Here is a 22,281-nt window from a genome sequence, read left to right on the forward strand (position 1 = left end):
TATTTAGATATGACACTTTATTCACCAAATTTACACCTAAACAAAAACTGTTGATTATATTAAGAGTTTTTAAATGGAGTTAACAGTGGTAGAACAAGAACAAGACTTGGTGTAATAATATTCTTCACTTCTATTGCAGGAGTAAAAACAAATAAAATACTTAAAATTGAATAGGAATATTGTAGCCCTTAAAAATAAAGTTCAGATTTCATCTTTTTCAGTGGAAATTGCAAAATAAGGCACACAAAGGTCAGAGCGCTTTCTTTTCTTTACTGATAAAGTAAATGTTTCCACATATCCGATATCTGATGCTTGTGAGATCCAACATTTCTGGTGTAATAATGGATGTCATGTTAACTGTAGTTAGGCTCAGTTAAATTGAACTTGAGTAACCAAATAATCCCACATTTAAACAGAAACATACACTAAAAAAGGTAAGAAATTACAGCAACAACAGTCAAATTAAATTAGGTTATTTCAGTCTGGTTAAATAAGTTCAATGCTTGCATGTTATAATGATAAAATAACAACCTCAGCTGGTGACTTTATATTGGAAAATAGACAAACTGACGCAAAAGTTATGAAACAGTGCCTCTTTTATTTTTTCCGCACTCACTCCAAAATGCATATTTACATGGCATGCCACATCAATACAGGAACTGACTATGGACACAATCGATAACACAGAGAATCTGCTCTGGGAGTTAAGGGCAGGGGACTTATCCCATAAACAACCAACAAAGAGATAACAGAAATGAAGCAACACTTTTATAACCAGTCATAGAAAAGGGTTCCTCTGAAATTGAGTTGTTTTCAAAGACTTAAAAAGTGATATATGTCCAGAACTTTTCACATTTGTCATGGAGGGCCAGAGACACGGTCGGGGTCAGAGATGGTGATCATCTAAACTCTGCAAAAAAATACCCACAAGGCTGTTAAAATTCAGGATGGAAGGGCAGAGGAGATGATCACACATGTAGGGGGAGACGATTTTGGACAGTAATTCATGGTTGAGGAGGACACGCTGATCAGCTCCATTAGGTAACCAGTCCAATAAAATACCTCAACAATCTAAGTCTTCTAACATAGTGTCCTTGTTCAAGGTAATAATCCACAAGAGCTGTGTCCTTTCAGAAAAAAAGACAAAAAAAAATAAAAAAATGGAGTGGGCGCCAGAAGATCCAAAAGAAGGGGGAAAGACGTTAAATACATTAAAAAAACACAACTCAATATACAAGATTGTGTGTGATAATGCAAAAAAAAAACAAATATCTGGACAAGTTTTCCTCCGAGAGAGATCCTTTGAGAAAAATGTTGTCTTTTGCTCAATCAGTATTTCCTCTGTGTTCAGATGAACAGTCTGTATCGACATTCAAACATACGTCCTCTGGGAGTCACTCACTCACCCACTCACTCTCTCATCCACACACATATACACACACGCACACACACACACACACACACACACACACACACATTCGCTGTCTCTCTCTCTCTCTCTCTCTCTCTCTCCTGCACAGTCAATTACACATGCAATGTGGTTACTGAGTGATGGACTACCACATCAGATCAGCCCCCTCCTCTTCTTGTAGTCTTCCAGGTTGAGGGACCTGCGGGGGGCGCCGTCCTTCACCGGCAGAGCGTTGGAGCTCACGGACAAAGACTTTGCCTCTGCAGAACACAAGAACAATATTATTACGTCTCGTTTCTAAAGTGCTGTCTTTAAAATACCACAACCAACTTCGTGCTGTAGCCGAGTAAAGAACGGGGCTGGGAAATATATCTAGATCACGATACTAGATATCGTCTTAGATTTTGAATATTTTAATATTGAATAAGTTCTTTCCTTGATTATAAAGGATGCATTACAGTAAAGTGATGTAATTTTCTGAAATGACCAGACTTTTCAAGCTGTTCTATCATTTGCCTTTGCCCTCTTAGTCAATTTATCCACATCACTTATGGTTATTTATAAAAAAATTCATTGTGTGAATATTTTGTGAAAGGTGAACCCTACAGTATCGTCACAATATCAAGAAAAAGGGGTATTCTCCATATTGCCCAGCCCTGATAAAATAAATATAAGCAAGTAAAAAAAATAAAAACATTGGTAAAAGATAATCTCACCTGCATTGGGAACCTGTAGGTCAATTTTAACGTCAAAATCATGAACTTTAAACAAGTCCTCTGAGAGGTCAGTGTTCGGTTTGGGGCCATCCTTGTCTTTTTGGTTTACTTGACCCTGTAATACAACAAACAGAGGAAAGATTAGACATTTAGATTCTTTAAATAAAATATTATTACCTTCCTGCAAAAGTAAAGTTATTTTTCACTTCGTATCCTCTTTACTTCACATATCAAACAACGAAAAAAAGATAGATAAATTCTTGGTGTACATCAAGTAATTAAAAAAAAAAATGGCACTTAGTTCAGCTAATGACTACGGTGAAGTCTTGTGCCTACTATTTAACAAAGTATTCTTGATAACATTTCACCGAAAAACTATCAAATCCATCAACAAAAGATTTAAAAGGTGACGGAAAAACCAAACGTGCCACAACCAGAGCATCAGCACAAAGATGGTGCAACAAGCATGCAGCTTCCCGTTTGCATTGGAACATAACAATCTGGATCCAAACATCTTTTATATGAAAGCACTGGGAGTGTCTCTTACCTGTATGCTCAGTTCCATGCCGGCAGCATCTGATGCTGATCCAGAGCCGTACTTCTGGTTCAGGTGAGCAAGAATAGCTGCATGGACTGACGGGTCTCTGGCCTGCAGAACCGAAACGAGCAGGTTTAGAGATTTTAAAAAAAAAATGAATTGGTCATCGGTGTTTATTAATTTGTACATTGTGGAAATGTTACATGAAATAATCATAGAAATCTTACATTAGACACCATGGTGGGTTTGCATTGTCTTCGTGTGAAAGGGTCCATTTGTTGGTTTTTGGCATTTTGTCCTTCAGCCTGTGAGGAAAAAAAAAAAAAAAGTAAATAAAAATAGATTGTTTTAACAGCAGTATAGCGTGGACCACTGACTGATCTGTAATGATAAAAAACTCAGTAAAATAGACACAATCTTATGGGAGATTTGGGGGTTTTATGTTACAGCAGTATGAGACACACAGAAGTCCGGCCTCCTCACAAACACTGCTGTTAGTGTGCTTGAGTTAACATCTGCGTAATGTTTCAAGATCTTGGTGGGTAGTAAATACCTTAAAAAAAACCTATTCAGAAAACACAATTTATTTGTTAAGAAGGAACCATCCCTTCCAATTCTTCAGTAACATTTTTTTCAGTAACATTTTTTTTGTGATTGTGTCACACTCCTTCTGTGCAAACAGGACTACAGGATGTGAACAGGATGCAACATGGATGTTTCAAACAAATACATTCTTAAGCACTTCCATATTCACATCTTGTATTTAAGAGCACAATTCCGACACACATTTCACCATACCAGCCTTAATATCAATAATCATTTCAGTCAGAGAAGCATATTTATGAAGGTGGTGCTTCAGGAGAAACACACTCACCACAAGCGCTTTCTCAGATTCAACGATGTTCCAGCTTCTGTTCCTCTGGTTGATGTAGCTGGATGATAAAAAATAAAAAACATTAAGGTCTTAAAACATAATCAGCTACAAATAAAGATTCATCATGTTAAGAAGTGTGTTTTCTAGAAATATGACATAAACACTCCTGCGTTCTTTGCTTTGTATGGTTTGATTGTTGAAGCTGTGGACCTAATGTTAAATAAAAGTTGTAATTTCCATTATTTCCTTCCTAGCAACCTGTGATGTTTTTTTCAACCAATGAAAGCAAGAACAATTTTAGGTTAAGCTTTTGCAGCTATGGAAAAAACAACCATGTTTCTGAAGCCATTAAAATCAAACCCGTTTTTTTTTTACCAAAAGATTTTGCTTGTGTACCTGATGGCAGAGATGCTCTTGGTCCTTTGTCTGTCGAGTGCCTCTGCTCTTTCCTCGAGCTCGTTCAACTCATCCTGGATCGCTTTCACTTTGTCGGCGTCTCCGCTCTCTTCTGCCATGGCCTTCAATCAAAAGTACAGTAAATATTAGTAAGTAAGAGACTGATAATTATAGATTTAGGGTGACTACACATTCTCGGACGGATCTATGAGAGTTGTTTCAGCACTAGCACAGTCATTTATTTTACCTTATCTTTGAGTAGCTGCGTTTTCTTCATTGCATAATTCGGCGGCGCTTTTCGGAATCTGTCCTTCTCTTTAACAATCTGCAGCGAGTAAAGAGAAAAAAATATTTTAGTTCCACTGCATAATGCACAAGGACAGATAAATCAATAAACTTCTAGAGAAAAAGACTCACATCCTCTATGTCTTTGTCATTGAACTTATAATTCAGAGCTTCTTTGATGGACTGCTCCTTTTTGGTGATTTCGTCGAGAGTCGGAACTTGCATTCCAGCAACAACCATCTGGGAAAACAGAACAAAAATCAAAACTCCAAACTTGATATCTTTCTTCACAGGCTGAACATATGGCTCGTCGTGTGTCTCTTTGACACACACAAATTGAAGATCCCACTCATATTTTTGCTTTTTCAAAAAACACACTTACCGCCTCTTTCCACTTCATGAACTCGCTCTCCATAAACTCCTGATTTGATACAAACTCGAGCCTGAACACCCGCGTGTCGCCGCCATGCCTGAGGGAGACAGACGATCAAAAAGGTCACATTTTTGGCAAGCAGGGATGATAGAAAAGATTCTTGATAGCCTACATTAATATTAATGTGAATAAAGTATACCAACCTTAATTGTAATCCTTTGTTCGTTCGCGTTGTTCCAAGTTGGTAAACCTTCGCCGTCTCTACCACATCCACAATTTCAGCAACCTTTCAACAACAAGGGAGGACTTAAGTTAAATGAAACTTCACCAATCACTTTATTGAACTAAATCTATATATTAAGACTCCCAGGATCTTCACTATCACCACTATAAAAGAGCACATCATCTGATATTGAACACCCTACTAGAAACGTTCCCTAGAGCCCAAGCTTACCCTATAAACTGGTTTGCTGCTGCTGTTCCCAATCCCTATCCTCACAAAGCAGCCGGTCACAGTCTTAGCAAAGAAGGGCATGTGGCACCAGCGCTCCAGCTTGTGTCTGGACAGGCGGACCCTGTTGAGCTCATCTGGTAGTGAAACAGGTTGTGACTTCGGTGGAGTTTCTTCTTTTCTGTGAGCAGAACACAGCCAAGACGTTACTTTAAATTCAAGAAAAAACTGTGGTTGTGTAATGCTTAAATCAACAGAAGCAGAAGAAAAACATACTCGTCGTCGTCATAAGACGATGAACGGGAACTCCGATCGCTTTTTACTGATGACTTGTCATCGTCTTCCTCTTCTTCCTCCTCATCGTCGGAGTAAACTTCGCTGGTCTTCAGGGGCTGACGTTTGGCCAGCAGTTCCGCTGCTCACCAAAGAGACAAAAAGGTCATCTTTTCGAACGGACTGAATTGTCACAACAAAACACAAAGAAGTGAAAATCAAACCAACCTGTTTTGTTTTTCTTCTTCTCGCGCTCAGCTTTCAGCTCTTCCATGGCCTGGGACTTTTTGTCAAGTTTTTCGTCACGTTTGGATCGTCTCTCCTTGTTGTGTGACATAACCTAGAGACGGGTGGATATAACAATCAGACACACTCACACACTGCATTAGCTTTACTTTAACTTTAATAATCTATAAAAATATTGACAAAATAGTTTGAAGTTCTTGTTTCTTTTGATTTTTAAACAAGTTCAGTGTCTCCAGCATGATTCTTAAAAGTGGAGCACGGTTAAACACATTTTTGTCATACAATATCTGTATAATATTTAAATATCTCTGAAACTGGACTCACCACTTGTGTGTCTTGAACCTGAGATAGCTTCCTCTTTTCTTGCTCTTCCTCCTGCTTCTTTTTCTTCTCCTCTTTCTCTTTTTTCTTTGCCGTCTTCAGCTTTTTCTTGATTTCAAAACTGTCAAAACAAACATCGTCTTGAATAATGCGAGCACTGTTACAATGCCAGACTCTGCCTTATGCATGAATGTTTTCTTATTCTTATTGCAGGTATGTTGTTGAGGATTTAGGAACATTTGAGTAAAAGCAGAACCCCTGCTGTCTTCAAACAAATGTAATATTCTTTCCCACTCACCGTCTCTTTAGCACCTCTCTCTTCTCAATTCTGTTGAACAGCTCCTGCTCTCTCTCCTTCTCTGTCATCTGCTCCAGGCGAGCTCTGTCCTCCGCGTCTCCCATCAAGTCGTCGTCGTAACCGTCCCTGAACACATCGTCCTCAGAGGAGTCCGAGTCGGAGCTGGAGGACGAGCTGTTGCTCTCGGAATCAGACACCTCACCTGATGAAGAGAGAGTCGTTGGCACGAACAGCAATCATTCAGCGGAGTTCAGTACAGACCGAATTCTACTGACGTGCTTAACCCCCATGTGCTCCGTCTACACCAATTTAAGATGTTTCCTAAAATATTTTGCATACAGCTCGTCGCAGTGAGACATGTATTTTAAAAAGTGGATGAACTCAAACTGTGTTTCATCTGAAAAATGAAGGCAGTCTAAGTGCTACTTGTGAAGGTTATGATGCCTAAAGTCAGAGATTTTTTCAAAATGACATGGTACTAATATAAAGGACACATCTTAATTGATTTTAAAGTTAGTAATACTTTTCAGAGCTATTTATACAATGTTTACTTTGCTTTTTTATTAAATTGAATGGAAGCAATTAAAGAGAGGTTTTGATGCAGGACATTTTTTGTGTCATGCATATCTTAAATCATCTTGGATACTATGTCTCAAAGACATTTCCACGTTTTCCATAAACACGTGGACCCAGTATAAAGCTTGACAATCTAACACAAATTAACAAATAACAGTTTAGATGTTACATTGTGTGCCGGCTCGGATGAAAGGGATGAGTGAGTGAGTCACCTAATCCAGGCCACCTGATACCCGTGGACATGGCACCCTGGTGATGTGTGTAATCTACAGTTCAGAATATGTCTCGCCACTCCGCTTTGACCTTTATGTAAGATGCCATTAACCTGAGGACGTGTGTGTCAATTTGCTGAGCTGTTTGTTCACACCTGTACAACTGCCACCACAGCGAGTTCCTTGACTCTTATCATACATGGTTACTGAAACGTTTATGGTTTTACACCCATAAAATAGAGTAAGTCTGTTTGTCGAGCAGATCATTTCCCCCATATTAAAGCTGAAGACGTACCCTCCTCTGGTGCAGAGCTCTCGGCTGAGCTGCCTCCATCGGAGCTGCCGGACGCCGTTGCTTTATTAACCTTCTTCTTTGTAGCATTCTTCTTCTCAGACCCTTTCCCTGGCTTAACCTTCTTTTTGCCTTTGGTGCCACCCACAGTCCACTAGACAAAAGGAGGGAAAAACTCTGTTAAATTTATCGAACAGCTGTAACTATCCAACATAATGTTATGTCCCAAACAGAAAGGTGACTACTACGACGCCTCCCATACCTCATCATCACTATCGGATGTCTCAGAGTCTGTAGAAGCTGCAGGTTTGCTGACCGGCTCCTCCTGATCACCCGAATCAACCCTCTTCCTCTTTGCCAAAGACAAGAGCTCCTGAAAATGAGAATGCAGTGATGTGGTTCAGAAAGAGCACCCAGTTAAATCACAATCACACGAAGATAAAGTGGGAAAATGTCTCCAGCAAGTAAAGCCCTGCTCGTACTTGGCATTAAATGTGTCTTGGATCTAATCCTGAGTGAACATCTTAAATACAGGTGTAAATAAACCATAACTGCATGGAGGATGCATTGGGATCCAATTTTTAAGACCGATGCAGAGGTTAGATGCATATGGCCCTTGGTTATATTTAAGGACTGAATAGTCTACTTTTTGATAAGCATATTGCAGGACAAACCTCCCAAATACAGTTCATTTGCCAAGCCAAGGGTTTTAAAGCTTACTGACAAGCTGAGGGGGCAGGATCAAATTATTTAGCATTGATCAGTTTCCCAACAGGTGAAATAACATTACATTACAGTCATTTACAGTCACTTTTATCCAAAGCGACTTACAATCAGTAGTATATTACATATCATTCACCCATTCACACACTGATGACAGGCTACCATGCAAGGTGCCACCATCAGACTCTAACTAACATTCATGCAACATCCAGTCCACACCGATGGCAAGCCTTCAGGAGCAACTTGGGGTTAAGTGTCTTGCCCAAGGACACATCGACTGCCAAAGCTGGGTATCGAACCACCGACGCTCTGATTGGAGAACTACCTTGCTCTCCACTACGCCACAGCCGCCCCAACACAAGTGAGCAAAGAAGCAAAATCCAGTCACAAGTTGTCATTAAAACACATTCTGATGGGAGAAGTGAGCAGCGATTTGTCTAAATTCGGATTCTAGTTCTCTAAACAGGACCTGAATACATCTTCGAGCAAGATCATTCACTGAAGCAAGACTGTGAAGCAAAATAACAAAACCCTGCAAATGTATGTGCCAATATCTGAATTCCTTCTCTGCTGTAAGATTGTGGAAACGCTGCAGTCTGTAGAGATGGCACCAAAGTAGGGATGCACTGATCCAGTGGAGTGCATCGGTGACCGATACACATTACCTCTTCTGTGTTATTATAGAATACAGTGTTTCTGCCATCAGTCACAACGGGCTGATGGCAAAAAGACTCTGTTTATACTGGCAAAGAAATCCCCGACCTCACGATACATTACATAAATAATATTCAAATGGCTTTCGTGCATAGAGGTTTGCAGTTTTAAAAGCAACGCGTCTCGTATCGAATCAGTTCTTTGTACCTGTTGAAGTAAGTTGAAGTATCAGAATCAATAGTGGGAGAGACGGTGTATAAAAGCAACCCTCGTTCTTTGTATCATTTGAAGAAGTATCATAATCAATAGTACGAGAGGGTGTATTAAATACTGCAAACGTTTCCTCTGCATTAGCTGTCTTCATCAAGGTATTCTTTAAACACAAATGTCGACCATTAACCAGTGCATAAACACACTCAAATAAAATCCTGATTATTTGGGCAACTGAGGAAACAAGGCTTACTAAAGTTCTCCCAACTCACTACCTGTGTCTGTCTTTGATAGAGTGGAGGTATTGTACATGTGTGGGGGTTTAATGTAGATCCCAGAGTCCTGTACAGCTCCTCAGACTCACACAGGAGAGCTCTCAGCCAGCTTGCCAGAAAGCTTGTTTGACAACAACACCGAAATAGACCTGGAGCTCTGCGCCCATGACGTCATTGGGCAGATAAGGTTCTTGGGGTTCCTTCTGGCTAATTCACAGTGTGACTCCTCTCCTCTCCACTACAGTGTGTACACAAACACACGTCTAAACAAACACATCCTGCCCCCGCCCCACACACACAGTGCACTGTCGTAGTCAAGCAGATTACAACTAGAAACCATTAAAAAGGCCCATCTCTCGGAGTGTAACCTTAACGTTAGCACCTCTTAGCTGCCTGCAGAGACCCTGCACACTTTCGTCCATGCTGCATGCATAAATACACATTTTTTTGTGGTGGGGAAAGCCAACATTTATTTGTCATTGGGAGAGAGTGTTTACTGAGAAAGGTAGCAAAGGCTGCACATAACACAGGCCCACGCTCAGCTTGTCCAAGCGAGGCACACCGCACCGCAGTCTGCTAGCAGCTAGCAGCTAGCGGCTAGCACACGTTAGCTTCGCCTCAAAGTGCTCACAACTTGGCTAAATAGTGGTAAAAAATAAAAAACGCGGACCTACCTGATCTAAGTTATCATCACTAGCACTGTCCTCAGAGTCAGAGTCAATCACGACTCGACCTTTCCGCTTCTTTACATTCACCATGATTAGCTGCGCGGCTAACCCTGCTAGCTACCCGCTGTGTCGTCTAAATGTTAGAGGCTAGCCGCTGCTGCTAACTCTGCGGTCCGACACACAAAGGCAGCACTGAGCATGCGCGCTCGCTCTTGTACCATAGTTTCTGTTTGGGTTTATGGCCCTGACAGTGATATAAAAACATGCTTTCACTTATTATGTTAATTATTATATAGAGTTTATATAAATACAACGTGGGGCCGTGATACGAGGACATTGAGGGTTAGCTGAGAATGGAACTATGTGTTGATAGTGAGTGTGTCAGTCAGGACGGAATTCTTTGGTGCACTACGCTGTGTTCAAGGTCTGCGATAAATACACCTTTTACTGGTGGAGCTAAATCGGTAGTTCTGGGAGTTGAGTTGCATTTTTGGGGGTTTTGTAAATGAGAAAAACACGACCAGTCAATCCATAAGTGTTTTAAAGAGATAACTTGATGGTTTTGTCAGACAGTCGGTGAAATATCCATCCGTCACCTTTTGGTGCAGCATGATCACAGTAAGTAGAAACAGATATTATGATAAACATTCATTCACTAACCCAAGCTCAGACCAGACAATGTTTTGTATGTCTTTATACTGTATGTAATTTAACTATTGATTAGGTAAAAAAAACTGCAATAGATTATAAAGTGTCATCAGTTTTTTCAGCAAATACATATAGTTTTTATTTATTACCATTGCGGAAACTGGTTTGCACTATAAAGCCATGTGGCTACTATTATGAACATATATGCCAAGAGGACATAAGTGTGTGCATTAGTGTAGAAAGTCCAAAAAGTGAGACAGTAAATGCAATTAAATGAGTTACTACTAATCCAATCCACGTTCTGTAACAGAACCAATAAGATAAGCAAAACATTGTTAGGAAATGATCCAGCACTAGTCTGAAATGTTTTTCCCTAAACCAAATAATTATTTAAAGAACATACATGTTGATTGCAACCTGTCAAGCCAGTTGAAAATGACATATTCTTATACATTTTATTATTTTGTAAATTCAAGATACTTAACCTTGATAATCCATAACCTCTCTGTAACTCAGGTCTAAATTACACAATTTTTCTGTGTGATGTATTCCAGCAGTGAACCGTCCATTTCACTACTGAAATGTCTCTGCAAAAGATCACACGTCTCCCCTCAGTGAGGCTGCTGAGCTCCATCCACCACCACCACCAGCAGCTACTGCTCCCCTCCATCACTCCTCTCACTGTGTCCAGAAGAGCTGTGAGTCAGGGTGAATACAGACGACCCGGCCAGCCCAAAAATGTCAAGTTCCCATTGCAGCCGGTTAACTTTGGCTTCTCAAAGGGTTTGGAGGGGATAAAGAAGCATTTCAAACTGCTGAAGAAGGAGTTTTCTGACCGCTGGGTTGGTCCAGAGGGCAAACCGCTCCTTGAGCACATGTTGGAGCAAAACCGAGTGATTTGGGAGTTCAGAGGCCCAGAGAGCCTGGAGCAGTGGACGGTGTCCTCAGACAGTGAGATAGGAGGCCAAAGTGAAGCTCACCTGAAGCTCGGCAGAAACAATAATACCTCTTTTCTGTACGGGAATCTGAGCTCTACTCCTCCACGGGATGGAGAAACACGCTACAGTGGCTACTGCACCATGCGCTCACAGCAACCCCTGGTTAGTGTCCTGCTGTTTTTTCCTCCAGATGTTTGTGGAATCATACATTCACTTTTAATTGGTCGGGTGTTACTGTAATAGAATCCTGGACAATCGAGGACACTGAGGTCATGTCCTCAGTATTTTCCTCTGGAAGTGTCTCTATTTCACAAATCAATATACATTTAAATATGCCTTCTTTAGCCCAATAAATACATAAATATAGGCTCAGGTATTTCCCAACCAGAATTGTATTCTTGGCCTTTGAGGAGAAGTCTTTGAAAACAGGCTTTGGAAAATAAAATATACAGATAATGTAATTAGATTATGCTGCATTTGCCTGCAGCTGTTTTTTTTTTCTTTTTTTGCTCTAGCAGAAAGGGCCAGGAAATGTGTTTTTCATTGATCGTCAACATTTTTAATATTATGAATCTATGATATGTTTTATTCTGTTTTAGTGTGAGTGGAAGTGAATTCACACTCAAGATAATGTAACAGGTCATTTTCTCCAAGTAAACAGATATATTTGGATAATTGATTGATAAATGTGAAACTTTTATGTGGCATGCGGATAGATCCACCGCCAGCCACTTTGGCAGGGAGCCAGAAATCTGTGCACCAACTGCCATCATTATTAATTCCCATTTATAAGTGACCGTTAGCTGACTGATACAGCTGCTCTAGACCTGCACTTAACCCCTAAACGTTTTGTCTCTCCTAGGCTTCATTCGATAGAAAAAAGCCCTATGATTGGTCCAGTTTCAACACCCTGCATTTGCGGATACGCGGTGATGGCCGTCCGTGGATGATCAACATTGCCACAGATACATACTACTCCCACCAGAAAGACGACATATACAATTATTTCCTGTACACCAGGGGAGGACCCTACTGGCAAGATGTCAAGGTGAGCAAATCCTAATTAAAACCCTCCATGAGGGTTCTACTGAGGAGTGCCATGATATATGTTAATGTCAGAAGGAAACAGCAATGTTGCTTTCAGGAATAGCTGTTTGATGGGTTTTCTTTCGTCTAATATGAAATATAAGCAGTCATTCTAACACTCATGTGTTACTCATCTACAGATACCTTTCTCCAAGTTCTTCCTAACACATCGTGGGAGGATACAAGACGACCAGCATCCTCTCTGGCTGGATAAGGTAGAGCAAAGTTAAAGTCATACCGACATGGCATCAAATACAGAAATAAGGGAAGCCATAAAGTAACAACTGCCTAAAGATATTTTTTAAACCTGTGACGGTAGAAGTCTAGTGCTCACTTTATGTGCCAATTAGTTAATATTAACCTTCTCTTTTTTTGTATTGTATTTGCAGATTAACACCATTGGATTTACCTTGGGGGATAAAGCAGACGGTCCGTTCCAGCTGGAGATTGATTTCGTTGCCGTCTGTAAAGACTATGCTCACACTGAGGAGTTTGCCTATGAGGTGTACAAGAGGAATCCTGAAATTTGAGAGCAACTGCTAAAACACTGCAGATAAAACTGTTATTGAGGTTATACGGAAACTATCATTAAAAAAAATATATATATATTTGGATTCTAGTACATGGACCGGAATACTTCAGTAACTGTGTGCCAGCTGCAGGAAGAAGTATGTTACTGGTTATGAAAGCATCCAACACGTGGCCAATTCAGGACTTTTTGAATGAGATTAAACACAATGGGAGCAGGTGACATCTAAAATCTTTTAATAACAGGACATTAACTGAGACCATCTTGCTGCTTTTTCAAAAAAAGTTTCAAGTCCTGTATGTATTTTCCTCCAACAGTTCATGTCAACCAACCAGATCTAAAACCAGAACAATTGAGAATAAAATGCTTCTCATGTGACTTTAAACATTTTTTTTGTGAAACAGATTTCGTTATATTATAAAGACTAAACTGCGATAGCAATTTTAACTACAAAATAGACAATGTAGACACGGGATTATTTTATCGGTCTTTCCAAAAGGGTAAAAACAAAGCACATCAAATTATAAGAACAAAATGAAAGTTTCAAATGCAGCATAACAGGAGATTGATTCTCTATAAAAACACATAAAAAGCATTCAGAGCTGTAAGGTGTGAACACTACACCATGGGTCAAATCTTAAAGACACAGTACGGTAGGTTAGATAGTAGCAGAAAATGAAAGCTTCCTAACAGACTAAAAGAGACTGCAGAAATGAAAGGGTAAGCTGCAGACGACAAAATATTTACACTGCGCGAAACAGGCTGTACAAAACGTCTACAAACAAGCACGATATTGTTTACATCAAAACGAGACCTCTTCTTGCCCCAAGAATACTCTCTTTCTTCTGCTTCCGGTCTTCAACCTGTTTTGCTCTCCTCTCTCCCCTAAAATAAGATACAGAAACATCATTAAAAGAATAATGTAAGAGTCATTCGTAATGGTAAACTAATCTATTGCAGCCAGTGTGTGCTTTCAGTTCAAACATACCTTGTCTGGACTTGGTGCTGTTTGTAATTCTTCTGATGGGAGTTAACAATCAGTGACTTGTTTGCTGCCACGTTTTCTTGGTTGTCTGCAAACGGCTTGAGTTTACCTATAAAACATAAAAAGAATAATCAGGGTACGTCTAGTGATTCTATATTTCAGTGAAGCAGAGAAATTAAAACCTGGTGTTGTACCTGCGTGAGGCTTGTAGCCGAGGGGACGAGAGAGGCTCGCTTTCAGATCAAAGTTTGACTTCTTTTGTGTTCCGGGGGTCGTTGAAGTACTTGTGTTGCCGGTGAAAACAAATGCTAATTTGGAATTAAGTGGGGGGAAATTAAAATCACACTCTACGCATCTCATTAGGCAAATAAATATATATTTCCAAAGATTAAACGGCAAAGGTACCTGGAGTTTTTGTGGCAGAGAAAGTTGAAGTCTTGACATTTTTGGGCTTTTCTCCATTGGCGGTCTGTTTTTTTGGGGTGCTGGAGGTCACACAGAGCGACATGCGCGCCGGCGTCTTCACCAAAGACTTCTTGTGCTCGTTGTCACGAGTGGCTTCTGAAAACCTAGAAAACACATGTGGCTGTTAAAGCGTTTTCATGCTTTACAACATTGAATCAAAAAGGAGATTTAATGTTTCTCTTCTGACAGCGATCATAAGAAAAAGATCCTTTAATGGCAAAATGAAAAGGGAGTGAATGTTTACGATGTTTTAACTAATACAGATAGAAGTAGTGGGCGGTGTCCTATGCAAACATGTATTTTTATTTTTCAAATTAATGTCAGTGACAATAGATCTCTACAAAGTAATCTAAATCAAAGGGTACTTTTCTGTTGATTAGGGTCAAAAAAGCCACGTGCCCTTTGAAGCAATGTTGTTAAACAATAAATCAATACAACTGACTGAGGGTAAAGCGACTCACCGAACATTGATCCTGCGAGTGGAAAGGACAGACGGTCTGAACAGAGCATCTTCCTTCCCTGCAGGTTTTTTTGGAGGAGCTTTGCTGTCCTCAGCTGCTCTCTTGTTCAGCGTGACAGGGCTGAACAAGGAAACACGACTCCCATTTGCCTTCTGTAGAACACATGAATTCAGTCCGTCACCTTCACTGCACTCTGGATGTGGTCAATATACTGAAACAGGTGAGGATACCTACCGTTTGAGCTTTGGCTTCAACTTGCGGCAGTTTAGTTTTGGCTGAAAGCTTCTTAAAAAAAAAAGATCAGATGGAACATAAATTAAAAAACAAACAAACCAAAACCCCAAGTTCAAAAGAGAACTAAAATATTTTTTTGATAAAGTCAACTGAGGCTGTCTTTAAGCTTTTAGTACCTTCAGTTCTTTAACTGCACTTCTGGAAGTCTCCATCTGCTTGGTCTTTCGCTGGACATAAGTGTCAATCGACTCCATCTTGTTAAAATGCGCCTCATGTAGTTTTTTGAAGTCTATAAAAAGGAGAAATCATTTACAAAAATGATTTTGATTAGTTTGTGTTGGAGAACCACTGCCTTACTGTTATGTGATCCTCTGAATCTTTGGTTTAAGATTGGGAGTGAGCAACAACAACAACAACAACAACAACAAAAAAGAAGAACTTACTCGGGGTGACAGGGTTCAACACCGGCTTGTTCTTCTGCTGGCGTCCTTGGTAACGAGGGATTTTACCGGCTCTGGCCACTTTGGGTGGTTTTTCTGGAAACAGACCTTTAAAATGCATGTCAAAGTTAGGATTAACACGTGATCACGACTTCTTGTTGAAGCCAATAATATGTTAAAAACGGCTGCAGCAACACATAAGGCTCCAGAAGGAACAGGCTATTCAAAGCAGAAGAAATTAATATTTACACATTCTTACTACTGACCTTTGTCATCCTGCACAGGTGCTTCATCCTTAATGTCAGGCTGCTGCTGCTGCTGCTCACTGCCAGTCTCCTGAGGAGGCTCAGTTTCCCTTTTGTCAGAATCCTTGGTAGAGGACACTCGTCTCTTCTTAGCACCCCTTGCATCACAGGGTGGACTAATTGCAGCCACTTCAGTGTCAACCTTAAAAGGGAACAACAGTTGTTTAACAGTCTTTAATCAAAGCATTGACCCTGCAGCAAAGGAACCCCGTGCATGGGGATGTTATGTGTTGCTGTACCTCTGTAGCACTTGGAGGAGGCTTGTCATCACACTCAGTCACTGCTGCAGTATCAGAGATCTTCCTCTTGGTACCGTTTCTTTTGCCTCTGCGTGTGTTCACAAACACAGCGGGGCTGAAAACGTCCTCCATGCAGGGGGCCTCTTTAGTCTCCTGAGCACTGTCTTGTGTCCCAGTTTCGTCCTTTTGAACGCTAGTATCATGGTTATCTTGTCCCTGGAAAACAACACAATAATATAACGCATTTACACATCAGGTATTAACAAAAACAGTATCATTTAAAACAGATTTTGAGGTAAAAGAGCATCACTGGCCATGCTTAAGTTACCTGTCCTTCCTCCTGATTGTCCTGTTCTCGTTGATATTGCTGCTTGATCGCTTTCAGGAGCTTATCGGCCTGTTTTTGAAGTAAACAATTCAAACGTGACTTACACTGATTACTGGAGCCGTTAACGTAAAGCCCGCAAGTATTTATGAAAACAGCAAAACAAAGTGAAACCTCTACTAACGTTACCTTCATATTCCCTTTTAGCCCGAGCTCCTTAGCGAGGCTTCTCAGCTCTGCATATTTCATGGAGTCCACATCCATGTCTCAGTGATAGTTTACTCCGTTTCGTGGGGAGAAATCAGCGCACACACACGTTTACTTTCTCATTCAAAGCGAGCTGTGGTCGTCTGACGGTTAAAAGCGCTCCGATTCAAAACACAGCAGCGGGAGCCGTGTGATTGGCTCCTGTGCGAGACCGGATGTACCTCTCAGCCAATCAGAGCGAAGATAGTTTTTTGGCGTTCGGCCAATCGACATCGTCATCGTCAACGAGCCTTTTTTATTTATTTATTTATTTATTTATTTATTTATTTATTTATTTATTTATTTATTTATTTATTTATTTATTTTTTTTATTTATTTTTATTTATTTATTTTTCGTTTGAGACTTTTATATTGACCGATTAACGTTTTCCCTTGACTTTCGACGCCTAATTAAAACAAAATGTTGTTTCTGCATAAAAGTATTTTCCTTTAATTTTTATAACACAGCAGCGGGAGCCGTGTGATTGGCTCCTGTGCGAGACCGGATGTACCTCTCAGCCAATCAGAGCGAAGATAGATTTTTGGCGTTTTCCCTTGACTTTCGACGCCTAATATAATTAAAACAAAAATGTATTTTGAGCATAAAACAATTTTCCTTTAATTTTTATTAAATATAATTATTATATATTTTTTTTTTAAACGGATGTTATCGGAGTTTCCCTGCGTCTCACCAGGTGGCGGCAGTGTCACACCGAGCAAATACAAAATACACGGAAGTGACGTCACTCTCTCTGGTGCGTGACGTAATTCAAACCCTCCAGCGGGACAGCCACCTTTCCTCTGTAAAACTACTTTAACATGGAGTTTGACGAGAGCCTCATAATCCAACTTGCACACGCTGCAAAGATGGCCTCAGAGACGGAACACAAGCAGCGCATGACTCTCCACTGTCAGCAGTGCAACGCTGTCCTGGGGGACTCCCTCGGCATATGTGGGGAAATTAAAAGTCTGGACTCTATCGTGTGTATAAGTAGGTTTACTTCATGCATTGGCTTAGTGAACTAGTTTACCCCAGTTGTTACAAGTAGCAGTTAAATTAGTAAGTAGTACAGTACCAGTCAAAAGTTTTTCTTTATTTTTATTTTATATATTTTTTAATTTTATATATATATAAAGTACCAGTCAAAAGTTTGGACACACCTTCTCATTCAGTGGTTTTTTATTTATTTTTATTTATTTTTTCTACATTGTAGATTAATATTGAAGACATCCAAACTATGAAGGAACACATATGGAATTATGTGGTAAACAAACAAATGCTCAACAAACCAGAATATGTTTTATATTTTAGATTCTTCAAAGTAGTTGAATGAGAAGGTGTGTCCAAACTTTTGACTGGTACTGTATATGTTTTTAGGATTTATTTTTATTTTTTAAATGTTAAAAAACATGTTGCATTCTCGCAGAAATGTAATTCTGGCTTTATCTCTGCCAGTTTGTTTCCTGGTAAGACTTCTAGTTTGTGTGTTTGCAGGGCTACTTGTACCCTTCCCACATCTGATGATGGCATGCTTTATCCCAATACGACATTAATCAATACTTTGCTGCTTGTCTCCTCTCAGGAGTAACCGATGATGTGGTCATCAGTGATGCCATGGAGTCAGGACATAAAGGGGAAATGGCTAGTTGGTGAGTGAAAAAAAACAAGTGTGTGTTTGGCTCCAAAATATGGCTTAAAAACACAGTTTTAGTAGACAACTTCCCAACTCATGTGGGGAAAGTTAAATAATGTTAAACAATACTAATTTATTATTATTATTATAGTTTTCCTGTCTTAACCTTACTCACTAAACAGTTCTGTTAATGCTATTAATTAGCATTTACGTCTTAAGAACATTGTTGAATTCAACATTTGTAGGAAACACACATATTTTTAAACAATAAAGTAATGCACATAACATTACATCCCCATACAGCATAAAATAATATCAGATTTATATTTAAAATGTTGAAATGATGATCTAAATTCTGGATGGGGAGCATAAACATTTTTTTGTTTGTTTCAATAAGCACATATGACTCTGGTTATAAGGAGTCCCACATAAAACCTCTATTCACCGTCACCTTCATGCTGTCGACTGTGATCACGGAACTTGTTTCCACTGTGGTGACTTAAAAGGTTTCTGTCAGTGTCCTTTTGTTTCCTTTCAGCATCTACAGTTCTCTAAAATGTCGCGCCTGCCGCTGTGCTGTGGGGAAAGTCATTCACTCTGCCCCGTCGCGTTTGTCCACGGTTCGCTCCATGTTTCTCCTCCACAAAGCAAACATCAGTTGGTAAGCTGTGCTGCCTCTGTGAGCATAAAAGCATATTGACTTCCTGTGTGCAGGTTTAATAAATGGCTGTCTAGATGGCTAAAGTAAACAGGTGCATTAATTGTCTTTTTAAAGCTCAGGTTAGAGATGAAACAGCCAAGTCATGTTTATTAGACATTACATTAGTGACTGATTTATTTTATGCATATTGTTAGTATGAAAATATTTTCGGCTACATCCTCAATCTTTCAAAAAAACCTCTTTCCTTTTTTTTCTCCACAGTTATATCCTCAACCGCAGCTCAATGGTGACAGCGTCCTCACTGTCATTTGAACTGAAGCCCCTCAGAGAAAGCATGAATAAGGTGACACAACCAGATCTTATACTGTTAATACCTTTTATGTACAACTGCAGTGCTTCACTTTGATCTAATACTCTCATAATAATCTCATCATTTCATATGATAAGCACTCACTTGTTCTGTGATGGTTTAATTTACTTGGTGTGATGGATGCTTTGGGTCTTTTCCATAGACTGTATGTAAGAAACTCTTTTTTTTTTCTTTGCAGGTGAGGCAGCAGTTTGAAGCGCAGTTGGATCAGATGTCACGCATTAAGAGCAGACTGGCTGACAGGAGTGTTAACAGTGAATTTGTCAAGTAGTGTGCAGAGGCAACTGGCCTTTACCTCGTCAATGTGTTCTCTACTCTGTTCTTAAATCCCTCTTGTTGACTAGTTTGCGTTGTAAATAGTTTCTTCTCCGTGTTTTGCGTTTCCATTAAACGTTTTTTGATGATGCAAAGAACGGCTCTTTGGGTCTCATTCATTAGTTTTGATCAATGCCTGCAGCGTTATTGTGGTGAAGTATAAACACACTCCTTCTGACTGATGTTTAAACTGAATTGAATCCGTTTTGGGACTTTAAGCTTAAATATTTTGTAATGACATGATGGATTTTCTTCAAAGGCGTAAAACTGTTAACTTTTAAATAAACATTTGTTCCGTTGGAGTTGAGAAGGACGATTTCAAAGACTTTCTACATTGTGTACCTGCTTTAGATTTCTGGGAAATGTAAAATGCAAACCTGCAACTGAAACAAAAAAAACATTCAACACGCAGTCATCCAATTGGCACCATGCTGCATTTTATTGCTCAATTTCTGATACAGATTCTTTTTTTTTTTTTTTTTGTTAATACAAAACCAGACAAGAGGCTCACACGTAATAAGCATGCCCATTTCCTCCCTCTGGAGTGCATAGTTTCTACACAGTCCACCTCCTCAGTGGAAAAAGATGACCAAGAAAGTAATGTCATTAATCATTTAACTGAAGCTTTTGTTTAGTTTAGTTTTTTTTGTCATGGGAACGAAGGCTGATCAGTGTTTTTCAGCTGCACTGTGGCTGTTCTGCCATGTTCATGTTCGACACAACGGAGAGAGAGAGCAGAAACATGTAAAACTACTCTCCGTTACTTCTTTTTTTTGGTGCAATTTACTCTGTAAAAACCACAAGTGGTGATCAAAGCTACTTCAACATGCTTGCTGTTGTGTCAAACGCCCGTCCCCAGGTTGTCACCTTGTCACAGAACATCTGATATGAACATTTCAACAGCCTAGTTACACTCAGTCACATTACAAAGTTGGATTATTGCATGCAATACAAATCATTCGTTTTTCCGCTAAATCATGCATATTTTTTTTTTTTAAACCCCATATATTCATGTTGCGAGACGGCTACTTGTTTATAAATTGTGATTATAAATCCCCACAAAAGAGCGTTACAGGTTTTTTTTAGAACACAGTATTAAAGACAGGATGGTGATGATGACAGTGCAAGTTAGTACATCGAGAGAAAGTGCTTTTCAAACAAGTGTCAAGTTCATTCAGTAAGTCCTTTGCAGCCACAGAGTTACTGAAAGTCTACAAGGAACGGGGTGGGCTTTGTGGACGTAAAAATGCTACAAGGATTTAAATCTTTAAAGCGTCTCATGTACCGGTTGGTTTACGTTATTGTTTTTTGGTGTTGAAAGAATACAAGGCAGGGAAACATGTAAGTATTGACTTTGATCTGTCTGTGAAATACACGATGCTACGGCTGTCCTCACAAACACTTTGTTCTTCAGGAAGTATCCCAAACCCTTCATCAGTCATACTGTATTCTAAAGCCAAATATTATACGGCTCCCACAAAAAGTGACTAAAAGATAGCTACCGTACTTATGCATAAAAAAGAGAGAGAGGGGGGACATTACAGACTCCTTTAAACACTTACACCCCTGGCACTAAACTCATGCATTATTGTAGGTTATTGCTTCTAAAACTATAATCAAATACAATTTTATGGATTAAAATATCTCGCTCTGAATCTCAAAACTATGAGGTATTATGTACAATACAATGCCATGATGAGATCTTAATTCTAAGGCTAAAACATAACGTCGGACCCAAACCAAATATATAACCAAATCTAAGGTTAAATCACTACTCTTATATAATAGAACATTTCTATAAAAGGTTTCAATGTCAAATTTGAGACTGTTTTTTGTGGGGGAGCTATTTTGCCGCATAATAACTATCGAATTATTTTAGTACTTGAGAGTTTAGAAATACAATTTAGGATATCTCTGAAGCTTCTTTCCAGATAAGAATCCTACAGCAGTTCTTTTAGAAAGCACTTACTCATATTGCGCATATATAAACTTGAATTAATACGTATTAACTGCATATCCTGATTGAGTCATGCTTTATTCTATTTTTTTCACTACGCTACTTATTCTACACCCTAAACATGGAATAAAAGGGAGATCTTGCATTAGTTTAAAATTGTAGAACAAAGCTGTATCTATATGTGGTTTAATCAAAAAGGCATATTACGTCAATCTACCCTTTAATTGACTGAAATGGTTTCCGAAGTTTTGAGCTCCAGCTAAGTCTAGAAATCGATTTTTCACTATTCTTCATGAAGCAAGCATCACTACTGGTCATGCATGGCTACTGTGATGCTGGCACCACAGTCCCGCTAAATAAGCTAATGCACATGAGTCTATACATATCTTAATGGAAGACATTGGTGATTTTGTTGCTTTCAAACAACTTGTCACTTGTTTATACAATATACAGTTTGGTCAACAACATGACAGTTAAGATCAAATATTGCACAAATCCCGGTAAATGTGATTTTTTTCTTCTCCTCTCTTTTTTTTCATATAAAAATTAAGGGGAAAATAAAAGTTGAAGGAATGAGACCAGGGTTTCCTTTCAGTAAGGACAAATCCAAGGAACAAAGGAGCTGCTATTTCAGCACTGGTATCTCTCATC

The 22,281-nt window shown here is 39.4% G+C and overlaps 4 protein-coding genes across 5 annotated transcripts; 2 read left to right on the forward strand and 2 right to left on the reverse strand.

Moving 5' to 3' along the window:
• Positions 1 to 578: 578 nt before the first annotated feature.
• On the reverse strand, positions 579 to 9,964 carry rtf1 (RTF1 homolog, Paf1/RNA polymerase II complex component). Its single transcript, XM_054613492.1, has 18 exons — positions 9,799 to 9,964; positions 7,525 to 7,635; positions 7,266 to 7,416; positions 6,183 to 6,384; positions 5,888 to 6,005; positions 5,546 to 5,657; positions 5,321 to 5,459; positions 5,048 to 5,225; positions 4,797 to 4,879; positions 4,603 to 4,690; positions 4,353 to 4,460; positions 4,183 to 4,260; positions 3,936 to 4,057; positions 3,540 to 3,597; positions 2,893 to 2,970; positions 2,675 to 2,776; positions 2,128 to 2,242; positions 579 to 1,671 (listed from the first exon to the last, which is right to left on the reverse strand). The coding sequence occupies exons 1-18, from the start codon at positions 9,880 to 9,882 to the stop codon at positions 1,565 to 1,567; spliced, it is 2,034 nt and encodes a 677-aa protein (XP_054469467.1). The 5' UTR covers positions 9,883 to 9,964; the 3' UTR covers positions 579 to 1,564.
• Positions 9,965 to 10,203: 239 nt separating this feature from the next.
• On the forward strand, positions 10,204 to 13,111 carry ndufaf1 (NADH:ubiquinone oxidoreductase complex assembly factor 1). Of its 2 annotated transcripts, none has more exons than XM_054613509.1 (5): positions 10,204 to 10,410; positions 10,998 to 11,540; positions 12,241 to 12,426; positions 12,605 to 12,679; positions 12,854 to 13,111. In XM_054613509.1, the coding sequence occupies exons 2-5, from the start codon at positions 11,022 to 11,024 to the stop codon at positions 12,992 to 12,994; spliced, it is 921 nt and encodes a 306-aa protein (XP_054469484.1). In that variant the 5' UTR covers positions 10,204 to 10,410; positions 10,998 to 11,021; the 3' UTR covers positions 12,995 to 13,111. The 2 variants fall into 2 exon arrangements, with proteins under 2 accessions (XP_054469484.1, XP_054469483.1); XM_054613508.1 differs by having other exon boundaries at positions 10,208 to 10,410; positions 10,995 to 11,540.
• Positions 13,112 to 13,212: 101 nt separating this feature from the next.
• nusap1 (nucleolar and spindle associated protein 1) lies at positions 13,213 to 16,800 on the reverse strand. Its single transcript, XM_054613496.1, has 12 exons — positions 16,637 to 16,800; positions 16,451 to 16,519; positions 16,123 to 16,338; positions 15,845 to 16,025; positions 15,582 to 15,686; positions 15,315 to 15,427; positions 15,139 to 15,189; positions 14,905 to 15,056; positions 14,384 to 14,547; positions 14,173 to 14,286; positions 13,982 to 14,087; positions 13,213 to 13,878 (listed from the first exon to the last, which is right to left on the reverse strand). The coding sequence occupies exons 1-12, from the start codon at positions 16,709 to 16,711 to the stop codon at positions 13,791 to 13,793; spliced, it is 1,434 nt and encodes a 477-aa protein (XP_054469471.1). The 5' UTR covers positions 16,712 to 16,800; the 3' UTR covers positions 13,213 to 13,790.
• A 636-nt stretch (positions 16,801 to 17,436) lies between these two features.
• On the forward strand, positions 17,437 to 19,762 carry oip5 (opa interacting protein 5). The gene is made up of 5 exons (XM_054613516.1): positions 17,437 to 17,684; positions 18,277 to 18,343; positions 18,866 to 18,988; positions 19,250 to 19,331; positions 19,537 to 19,762. The coding sequence occupies exons 1-5, from the start codon at positions 17,513 to 17,515 to the stop codon at positions 19,627 to 19,629; spliced, it is 537 nt and encodes a 178-aa protein (XP_054469491.1). The 5' UTR covers positions 17,437 to 17,512; the 3' UTR covers positions 19,630 to 19,762.
• Positions 19,763 to 22,281: the final 2,519 nt, after the last annotated feature.

Source organism: Anoplopoma fimbria, chromosome 15 (genome assembly GCF_027596085.1).
Source record: "Anoplopoma fimbria isolate UVic2021 breed Golden Eagle Sablefish chromosome 15, Afim_UVic_2022, whole genome shotgun sequence".
NCBI classification, from domain to species: Eukaryota; Metazoa; Chordata; class Actinopteri; order Perciformes; family Anoplopomatidae; genus Anoplopoma; species Anoplopoma fimbria.